The sequence below is a fragment of the Pollachius pollachius genome, assembly GCF_949987615.1.
Source record: "Pollachius pollachius genome assembly, chromosome: 13".
Lineage (NCBI taxonomy): Eukaryota > Metazoa > Chordata > Actinopteri > Gadiformes > Gadidae > Pollachius > Pollachius pollachius.
Genome location: NC_136946.1, coordinates 17,328,557 through 17,339,712, shown reverse-complemented (window position 1 = coordinate 17,339,712; position 11,156 = coordinate 17,328,557). Strand labels below are relative to the sequence as shown.

Here is an 11,156-nt window from a genome sequence, read left to right as displayed (position 1 = left end):
TGTTTGTTTGTGTGGGTGTATGTCTGCTTGTTTGTGTGTGTGTGGGCGTGTGTGCGTGCGTGCGTGCGTGCATACATTAAAACGGTTCTAATCACGGTTGACTCTGGGAGGAGGTAGATGTTGGCGGGTATTTTTCTGGCCGAAAAACGCTGTTTCCATGACAACGTTGCATTAACCCGAGTTGGGCCTGAGTTTGAAAGGAGGACTGTTCAGGGGCCCAGAGTGACAGACAGCCTCTACAGGCTGTCTGTCCCCATACAGGGCCATCGTCCAGAGGGCCAATCAGAGCCGGCTGGGCGGGGACATACAGGGCCTCCATCTAGCGTCCAGCGGGCCAATCAGAGCGGGCGGGGGCAGGACATGCTAGGGGCTGTCTGACTTGGTCCCAGCGCTGTAATGGGGGGGGGGGGGGGGGGGGGGCGGTCTCCTGGGGCTCAGACGATGAGGCGGAGCTCCGGGTCGCTGAGCTGGTTCACCTCCATGATCTTCTCCAGCCGCTGGGCGTAGGCGGCGCGGTCCTGCAGGAAGTGGGGGATACGCACCTTCTCCGTCCGGCCCGAGGCCCGCAGCCGCTCCACGTCCTCGAAGGACACCTGGGGAGGCAAAGGAGCACCCCAGAGGATGGGCCCGGGGGGGGGGGGGGGGCGGTCACATTAGACTGCTGGTGATTCTGAGGGATGAGTCCTCATTGCTGTCACTCCGCCCGTCTCCTTTATGAGTCACAGTCGTCTATCTATAGAGCTTTGAGTCAATTGCTCTGAGTTTGTTTCTCATTTGACTAACTTCTCCACTGAGTTTACGTTGTTACTTGAGAGGCTCACAGGGCCACACGTACTGCAGGAGGCGCAACGCGCTAGAGACAGCCACGCCATCCGGCCCTCTACATGAAAGCATTTGAAATGGTCGTCTCTAATGAAAGGAGGGTGCTTCCACGATGCCGTGCTCATCATGAGCCTGTACTCTAGTATGATTTTATCAATGCGCCATGAAACAACCAGGGGGACCTCTGTTTAGAAACCTTAGGGAGCGGGAGAAAGACCGCTCTGTGGCTTGTGAAGTGGCTCCATAAGCCCTCATGCAGCCTCCCTGCATCAGATCATGTTTAAGGACCTTCTGGAGTTAACCAATGAATCCATGTTTCATGATTAACAGTGATTATGCTCTCTCATCCATCATTGTAACTCATATAGATATGCTGCGGTTTTAAGCAGTCTGAACCACAGAGGGACTCCTTTTCTCTCTGAGATTGAACGAGGTGAGCTCACCTTGCCGAGAGCCATCAGCATGGGGAAGTCGATCTGCTGCCGGTATCTGAGGATGTTCAGGATGCCCTCCAGATAGACCTGGTCTTTGCTGAAGCAGCCTGCGACACAATACGGAAATCATACATGAGATTCCCCCCAAAAACATTGGACACACGGCTCACACTGACGGATGGGCTGACAAAACATCTAAATTAACATCTCCCTCTTCTTCTCAATCAGTCTTAATCAGAGTCATAGTTCATTCTACTTTAGAGTGGAGCATAATGCATAATGGGATTTCTTCTATTATGTTCCAACATAAGGTTGGAATATGACCAAGACACACCAAAATAGTAAACAAATAAGATGCCCTTTTCACTATTATTTCTTCTTCTCATTGTGTAAATAGATATAATGTTCCCGTCTTTTTATTAAAGAGACTGTACCCCTTGTTAGTTATCTTTAGAGAGGTACTGAACATCATCATGCTTATGGCTTATTAGCCAATCGTTTCTACCACCCATAGCGCTCAAGAAACCTTTGTGAGTGAGTGAGTGAGTGAGTGAGTGAGTGACTGACTGACTGACTGACTGACTGACTGACTGACTGACTGACTGACTGACTGACTGACTGACTGACTGACTGACTGACTGACTGACTGACTGACTGACTGACTGACTGACTGAGTGAGTGAGTGAGTGAGTGAGTGAGTGACTGACTGACTGACTGACTGACTGACTGACTGACTGACTGAGTGAGTGAGTGACTGAGTGAGTGAGTGAGTGAGTGAATGACTGAGTGAGTGACTGAGTGACTGAGTGAGTGAGTGAGTGAGTGAGAGAGTGACTGAGTGAGTGAGTGAGTGAGTGAGTGACTGAGTGAGAGAGTGACTGAGTGAGAGAGTGACTGAGTGAGTGAGTGAGGGAGTGACTGAGTGAGAGAGTGACTGAGTGAGAGAGTGACTGAGTGACTGAGTGAGGGAGTGACTGAGTGCCCACCTGGCAGCGCGGTGTCGCTCTGGCCCCTCTTGGCGCGGACGCAGTAGTCCCAGCGCGTGTGGGGGTCCCTGAGGAAGCGGGCCAGGCCGCTGAAGAGCTGGGCGAAGGAGGCGCGGGCGGCGCGCTGCACCGTGACGTACAGCAGCGCCGCGCGCCACAGCGTGGGGTCCCGGCGCAGCAGCACGCTGTGCAGGCTGGCCAGCCCCTCCTCCGTGGGGTTGGGGGGCCGCAGGCCGTGCCGCCGCCGGCCCGCGCTGCCGCTCCACGGCTGCTGGCTGTTGTTCAGGCTGCGCAGGTAGTGGGTGCCTGGAGGGGGAGGGGGGGGGGGGAGAACAAAGGTCTGTGGTGGGCGGGGGGGTCACAGGATGTAGTAGTACACACACACACACACACACACACACACACACACCCCTACCGATCTCGTGCCGCAGCATGCCCTCCAGCCAGTGCTCGCGGGCGGTGCAGAGGTTGATGGTCAGGGTGGGCCGGCCGCTGACCACCGTCATGGAGGCTCTGGACAGGAGGTCCTTCGTCACGTGGACCACGATCTGGACCAATCAGAACCACGGTCAGCACACACAGCCAGCTGCAGCCAGCCTGAGGGTCACACTTTCACTACAGGAGTTCAGGAGTCTGAAGTGTACACGTCTTATTTTTATAATACCCAGTATTAACCTTACCATACCCAAATATTATTGTGCATGTTGTTTATTTTCGTGCTTCAGCCTTTAGGACATTCATTACATGTGATGAAACCAAAAGGCTGCCCACTGAAATGAAATTATAGAAGACTAAAATAGGCAGAGGAAAGGCAATCCATGTCAGAAAGGTGAGGCATCTGCTGTTAATGCAATACAGTGAGACACACACTCACCCCACGCTGTGTGTGTGTGTGTGTGTGTGTGTGTGTGTGCGCGTGTGTAATCGCACATTTGTGGTTGTGTGTATGTTTGCAATCGTGTGTGTGGGTGTAATCTTGTGTTGCACAAGGCACAGAGAGCCAGTGTGCTGTAAGATGCTCAGTGAAACGTTACCAACACTGATGTAATGGTTCAGATATAAGGGTTACATAAGAGAACAGTTCTATGCCCAAGGACTACTACCGCTTTTTCTTTTGGCTCAACTCAGGTCCCGTGTCAGGGAGAACGTTCCAGAGTTCCTGGTCCTGGCCCTGTGCTGGGTAGGCTGCAGCCTACTATAGCACTTCAGTGACGGATGAAGTCAGTCAAGGGCAGATGCCTCAGGGAAAGGAACACATTGCCATCGCTACTGTTCTAAATGAAAGGTTCTCCATATTCTCAATACTCAAAACATTCCCCATGTTGGGCTAATTAAAGGTGCTGTAGGTAAGCCTCAAGACCAGCTTTAAGTTGAGTATAATTTAGTTTGACTCCTAAGCCAGCATAACCAGCTGTCAGTCTGTGAAATGCGCTGAGAGAACGTCTGATCCAGTTCACCTCGTCATCCTCTGTGTGACCCAATAAAAATGACAGAATTATGATTGGTTTGAGGAATCCTTCATGCCTCGTCAACCATGCATCATCACAGCTCCACCACAGGGGGGTGAACAGAGGAACATAGAAGAGGAGGGGGCAGGAGGTGGGTTTGGTTCTGGGCTGTTTTCATTTTTTAAATCTTGCCGTCTTCTCTTTCCAGCTCTGTATGAAAGTAGCTAGCGTAGCTTTAAGGACCTCAACCACAGCGTCCTGAAGGCCCTTACCTGGCCCACGCAGCTTTAAGGACCTTAACCACAGCGTCCTGCTGAAGGCCTCACCTGGCCCACGCAGCTTTAAGGACCTCAACCACAGCGTCCTGAAGGCCTCACCTGGCCCACACAGCTTTAAGGACCTTAACCACAGCGTCCTGCTGAAGGCCTCACCTGGCCCACGCAGCTTTAAGGACCTTAACCACAGCGTCCTGCTGAAGGCCTCACCTGGCCCACGCAGCTTTAAGGACCTCAACCACAGCGTCCTGAAGGCCTCACCTGGCCCACACAGCTTTAAGGACCTTAACCACAGCGTCCTGCTGAAGGCCTCACCTGGCCCACGCAGCTTTAAGGACCTTAACCACAGCGTCCTGCTGAAGGCCTCACCTGGCCCACGCAGCTTTAAGGACCTTAACCACAGCGTCCTGCTGAAGGCCTCACCTGGCCCACGCAGCTTTAAGGACCTTAACCACAGCGTCCTGCTGAAGGCCTCACCTGGCCCACGCAGCTTTAAGGACCTTAACCACAGCGTCCTGCTGAAGGCCTCACCTGGCCCACGCAGCTTTAAGGACCTTAACCACAGCGTCCTGCTGAAGGCCTCACCTGGCCCACGCAGCTTTAAGGACCTTAACCACAGCGTCCTGCTGAAGGCCTCACCTGGCCCACGCAGCTTTAAGGACCTTAACCACAGCGTCCTGCTGAAGGCCTCACCTGGCCCACGCAGCTTTAAGGACCTTAACCACAGCGTCCTGCTGAAGGCCTCACCTGGCCCACGCAGCTTTAAGGACCTCAACCACAGCGTCCTGCTGAAGGCCTCACCTGGCCCACGCAGCTTTAAGGACCTTAACCACAGCGTCCTGCTGAAGGCCTCACCTGGCCCATGCAGCTTTAAGGACCTTAACCACAGCGTCCTGCTGAAGGCCTCACCTGGCCCACGCAGCTTTAAGGACCTTAACCACAGCGTCCTGCTGAAGGCCTCACCTGGCCCATGCAGCTTTAAGGACCTTAACCACAGCGTCCTGCTGAAGGCCTCACCTGGCCCACGCAGCTTTAAGGACCTTAACCACAGCGTCCTGCTGAAGGCCTCACCTGGCCCACGCAGCTTTAAGGACCTTAACCACAGCGTCCTGCTGAAGGCCTCACCTGGCCCACGCAGCTTTAAGGACCTTAACCACAGCGTCCTGCTGAAGGCCTCACCTGGCCCACGCAGCTTTAAGGACCTTAACCACAGCGTCCTGCTGAAGGCCTCACCTGGCCCATGCAGCTTTAAGGACCTTAACCACAGCGTCCTGCTGAAGGCCTCACCTGGCCCACGCAGCTTTAAGGACCTTAACCACAGCGTCCTGCTGAAGGCCTCACCTGGCCCACGCAGCTTTAAGGACCTTAACCACAGCGTCCTGCTGAAGGCCTCACCTGGCCCATGCAGCTTTAAGGACCTTAACCACAGCGTCCTGCTGAAGGCCTCACCTGGCCCACGCAGCTTTAAGGACCTTAACCACAGCGTCCTGCTGAAGGCCTCACCTGGCCCACGCAGCCCTCCTTCTCCAGGTACCTCCTCACGTTGGCCCCGATGCGGCCCCGGCTCAGCAGGCTCCCGCCGGTGGCCTGCTCAAAGTTCTCATAGCTGCCGTACTTGTTCAGGGCCAGCTCCAGGATGCGGACCGCCTGGGGAGGAGGGAACAGCAGGTCCCCAGGTTAGAGGAGGCCTATACTAACAGGAACAGCAGGTCCTCAGGTTAGAGGAGGCCTATACTAACAGGAACAGCAGGTCCTCAGGTTAGAGGAGGCCTATACTAACAGGAACAGCAGGTCCTCAGGTTAGAGGAGGCCTATACTAACAGGAACAGCAGGTCCCCAGGTTAGAGGAGGCCTATACTAACAGGAACAGCAGGTCCCCAGGTTAGAGGAGGCCTATACTAACAGGAACAGCAGGTCCTCAGGTTAGAGGAGGCCGATACTAACAGGAACAGCAGGTCCCCAGGTTAGAGGAGGCCTATACTAACAGGAACAGCAGGTCCCCAGGTTAGAGGAGGCCTATACTAACAGGAACAGCAGGTCCTCAGGTTAGAGGAGGCCGATACTAACAGGAACAGCAGGTCCCCAGGTTAGAGGAGGCCTATACTAACAGGAACAGCAGGTCCTCAGGTTAGAGGAGGCCTATACTAACAAGAACAGCAGGTCCCCAGGTTAGAGGAGGCCTATACTAACAGGAACAGCAGGTCCTCAGGTTAGAGGAGGCCTATACTAACAGGAACAGCAGGTCCTCAGGTTAGAGGAGGCCTATACTAACAGGAACAGCAGGTCCCCAGGTTAGAGGAGGCCTATACTAACAAGAACAGCAGGTCCTCAGGTTAGAGGAGGCCTATACTAACAGGAACAGCAGGTCCCCAGGTTAGAGGAGGCCTATACTAACAGGAACAGCAGGTCCTCAGGTTAAGGGAGGGCTAAAATAAGGAGAACAGCAGGACCTTAGGTTAAGTAAGGGCTAAAATAAGGAGAACAGCAGGACCTCAGGTTAAGGGAGGGCTAAAATAAGGAGACCAGCAGGACCTCAGGTTAAGGGAGGGCTAAAATAAGGAGAACAGCAGGACCTCAGGTTAAGGGAGGGCTAAAATAAGGAGAACAGCAGGACCTCAGGTTAAGGGAGGGCTTAAATAAGGAGAAAAGCAGGACCTTGAGTTAAAGGAGGCCTATACTAACAGGAACAGCAGGACTTTGAGTTAAAGGAGGCCTGAACTAAAGTGAACAGCAGGGGTCATCAAATTAAGGGAGGCCTAAACTAAGGAGCACAGACCCTTTTCATCGTAGGACAAATGCTGGTGTCTTTCAACACTTATTATGGGTCTTTCCCAGCTATTTACCAGGGCAAGGGCAGCACACTAATCTAGGGAAGATAAGGCAAAGTTGACCAAGTAATTCAGTAAATATTTGCTCAATTGTAACTGTACCTTGATCCTGGACAGATGGTTTGCTGCATCTTAAAAGTTAATCTTTTATAAATTGGATTATAAAGGAATCAAGGCTATTGATCATTAATTATAGCATATCATTAATAATAGTTGAGTTTTATTTCATTAGAGGAACTTTGATGTAAAGTGGAGGCTAGTTTGATCCACTGCTGTTTGATTAAAGGAAACTTAATGTAAAGAGGTAGTTTAATCAACTGCTGTTCATAGGAGGGACCTTAATGTGAAGTGGAGGGTAGTTTGATCAACTGCTGTTCATTGTTGTGGAGTGCTCCGTCTGGTCTCAGTAGCCCAGATCCCATAATAGAGGACTGGTAATTCAAGTCAACCTTATAATTATAAAAGGCGAGAGCAGCACACAACAGCAGCTGTCTCAATGCACATTATCCTACATCTTTGCCTCGTCTCAATTACTGCTTTTTATCATGACAACAATTATTGCCCCAAAAATATTCTAGCGCTATTTATACATAGTATAAAAAAAGGGGGGTGGGGGTGGGGTAGGAACAAAGTTCTTCAAAATTGAAGAGTGTCAAACATGATCTGCCTCGGGCGCGGAGAGGAGGTGTGGGATCAGTTTACTGGTTAACCTGTGTGTGTGTGTGTGTGTGTGTGTGTAGCTCCCTCAACAGATCCTGTACACTTCCTTCCTGTACCATCTGGAGACTTGTGTTACCCCAAGTCGCTCTCGCAACACAACACCCCTACAGCATGTGTGTGTGTGTGTGTGTGTGTGTGTGTGTGTAGCTCCCTCAACAGATCCTGTACACTTCCTTCCTGTACCATCTGGAGACTTGTGTTACCCCAAGTCGCTCTCGCAACACAACACCCCTACAGCATGTGTGTGTGTGTGTGTGTGTGTGTGTGTGTGTGTGTGTGTGTGTGTGTGTGTGTGTGTGTGTGTGTGTGTGTGTGGGGGGGGGGCTATTAGTTCCACAGGATCTTAAGTAGGATGGGTCACTGGCAGCCATGTGGAAATGAATCCCCTTTTTTAAATAGGAAATTAATTATGTATGATGGTCATACAAATATATCAAATTATTACTGTCGTGTATCATTATCAATCTAAAATGTATAAATAAATGTGGTTCCTTATATAGCCTTACAGGAGATGATGTAACTGGGTACAGTTAGCCGTCCGAACGCTCCACGTCTATTAATGGAGAAAATCCCAAAGATTAATTTCGGCCTTCATCCCTCAGTACCAGATCACTCTTCAGCCTGTAGATGGCGGCAAACTCCCCACTGCAGCCTACTGAGTAGACGCTCTGTAACTACAGCATCGCCTGAGACCACCACACTGAAGAGAATGAACGGCACAAACTGACAGGTTTACTCAGCCCTCCGCAGTAAAGAGGTTCGGCCTGGGGTGGGCACAGCTTTGGCCACAGTGCAGGGCCTGGCTTGGCTCAGCCAGCTTAAAGCAGTCAGCTCAGCCGACCGCCCTGCCACCATTTGTCTAGCTGACCTGTGATGAATGGACACATCCTCTGGGCCTGCGGTATACAATCAACATCTCTGTTTATCTGCTTCTAAAGGCAACTGCCTTCCCTGAAGTTGCCCTTTGTTTCAGGAGGATTTGTTGTTCAGTGGCGGGGTGTAAGTCGGAGGGGTGGGCCTGTACCTGGGTCAGGAAGCGGTCCGAGGCGTGGCTGTGCCGGGCCAGCACCAGCGGAGACACCGGGTTGCTGTACTCAAACTGCGGGTTGTAGGTGAAGCCCGACTTGAAGAACTTGAGCTTCTCCTTCTCCACGTTGGACGGCTTGATGGCCGCCAGGATGCAGAGCTTCCTGCCGCTGTCCACCCTGAGAGCCGCGCCCGCCCGGGCCTGGGGGTCCGGCGTGCTGCCGGGCCGGGCCTGGGCCTTCTCCCTGGGGCGGGCCGCGGGGCGTTGGGACAGGCCCATGGCGCTGCCCCGCACGGCGACGGCGCCGCGTGCGGGCTTGGTGGCGGGGGGCCCGCAGCCCCCCGCTCCGGTGGCGGGCCTGCGGGTGGCGAGCGGCGCCGGCGCGCCCGATGGACGCTTCTTCCTCTGCGGCGCGGGGGACGCCGACTTGACGGAGGTCCTGGGCCTCCGGCGGCGAGAGGGGGAGCGCTTGGGGGTCCCGCCTCCTCCACCCACCCGCTCCTCCACCCCCCGTAGCTCCGCCTCCTCCGCCTGTAGCAGGACGTTGTAGCTGCTGCTGCCGCTGGTGAGTAGCTCCTGGAGCACGCTGCCGGGGCCGGAGGGGTGGAGCACGCTGCCGGGGGCGGAGGGGTGGAGCACGCTGCCGGGGCCGGAGGGGTGGAGCACGCTGCCGGGGCCGGAGGGGTGGAGCGCGCTGCCGGGGGCGGAGGGGTGGAGCACGCTGCCGGGGCCGGAGGGGTGGAGCGCGCTGCCGGGGGCGGAGGGGTGGAGCACGCTGCCGGGGGCGGAGGGGTGGGTGGAGGTTCGGGTGGAGGTGTGGGCGGAGGGGTGGAGCTTCTCCAGGTACACCTGGCTGGGGCTCAGCACCTCCGGCCGGGGCTTCAGGAAGCTCTGCTTGGACATGTCTCTCTGGGGCCAGCGGAGGAGCTCTGGGGACACAGGGGACACAGGCAGCTTTAAGTCTAGGAGGCATGACTCGCCCTGGTCTGAGTCACTCCTGTGCAGACGGCCCATTCTGTATTAGACTAATCCTCTTAAGGAGGAGGAATCTAAAAGGGTCTCTTGTGCTGATCTCTTGTGCTGACCAAGTGAAAATAAATAATCACTAACATCGCTGTCACCGTGCCCTATTTCATTCTCAAGCATTTAACTTCCATTCCTTTTCAGTAAGAGTAGAATCAGCACTGACATACCCCACTGGGTATATATAGATAACTATCTATATGTGTATGTATGTGTATGCCGTGAGCTAACGCGGGCTGACTTTCTCTTTAGCTCACAGAGGTAATTACTGTCTCTGTGTGGACGGACACTACTGCAACCACAAGCAGAGTCCGTCGTGGGAGAGTTCTGCTGGGAGGAGCCCAGTTTGAAACTGAAGCCTTGAGCCTCGTCAAGACAAAGAGCAGCACTAGGTCAGACAGGAGCACTGATGCAGAGGGTCAGACAGGAGCACTGTAAGGAGGGTCAGACAGGAGCACTGTAAGGAGGGTCAGACAGGAGCACTGATGCAGAGGGTCAGACAGGAGCACTGATGCAGAGAGTCAGACAGGAGCACTCATGACCTCGCCCCCTCCGCTCCCCTCACCACAGTATACAGCACTGGATACAAAAGAAACATCAGATAAACTGAATAAAACTGTCATCTTTAGACTGCGTTAATTCAATTATAAAAATAATATAATATTCTGCTTTGTCAGGCCTACTATCTAATTGAGTAGTAGACGTTGTATGACTGATCCACCTGGTAGCACCTTCTCTCTACATATAAAAGGGGTTTGCATCTACCTTTTGCTTTTCATAAATCAAACCTAAACATTTCATAACATGAGACCCCTTTTGGGTTGTCTTTCTTTGGATCGAGTGATGCTTGTGCCTACAATGTGACTATAAAAGGTTATGAACATTCATTGGAACGTTGTAAATGTTTGGTAAATGATGTTAAGAAGTGTCTAATTCAGTCTTTTCATCCCTGGTGTACAATGTTGGTTCATCAACCAATGATGAGATATTATGCTCGGATATTATATTGAATAGTTAAAACATGCTGCATCATGTGTGGATTTTCATGTGATGGCTCCACTTTCAAGTTTGGGTTTTGAATTTTACATTTGAAAACAGTATATAGAAACGGAATGACCACGATATCCTTCCAACTCCGAACATCTGCGTTTCTATGTGCAGACCAACAACATGCTGACAGTTCCCAGAGAGAGACAGTGATCACTGAGGGGTCCTCACCTGTCACTCGTATTGGTCCCAGCATCCCTTGTTTCCTCCCAGTGGAACCAGCAGAGCTGATGTTGGCGAGGAGGAACAAACTGAACGACCAACAAAGAACGCAGTTATTACTCTATCTAAAAAGTCCCGTATAGCTGACAGATAATGTTTTATTCACAAGTGCTGACTTCAAACGTGTTCCCCTTCCTTCTACCAGCGACTAAAAGCATGCAGAACTAACTGGACGCCCCCAGCTCTCGCTCGTCCCCATGGCTCCGTCTCTTGCTACGTAATGCGCAAGGCTTCATGGGAGATGGAGTTTAATGCAACGTTAATGTCTGATCCATGTATCTTATATTAATCACGAGACCACGTCTGTTTAAATGAAGACGCTAA

The 11,156-nt window shown here is 52.7% G+C and overlaps 1 protein-coding gene across 1 annotated transcript; it reads right to left on the bottom strand.

The window, feature by feature from the left end:
- Positions 1-434: 434 nt before the first annotated feature.
- On the bottom strand, positions 435-10,806 carry matcap2 (microtubule associated tyrosine carboxypeptidase 2; the record flags this gene model as incomplete). The annotated part of the gene is made up of 7 exons (XM_079749401.1): positions 435-593; positions 1,266-1,363; positions 2,243-2,548; positions 2,658-2,790; positions 5,469-5,612; positions 8,538-9,469; positions 10,782-10,806. 7 exons carry the CDS (start codon positions 10,804-10,806, stop codon positions 435-437), a joined length of 1,797 nt encoding a protein of 598 aa, XP_079605527.1.
- Between the last annotated feature and the right edge of the window lie 350 nt (positions 10,807-11,156).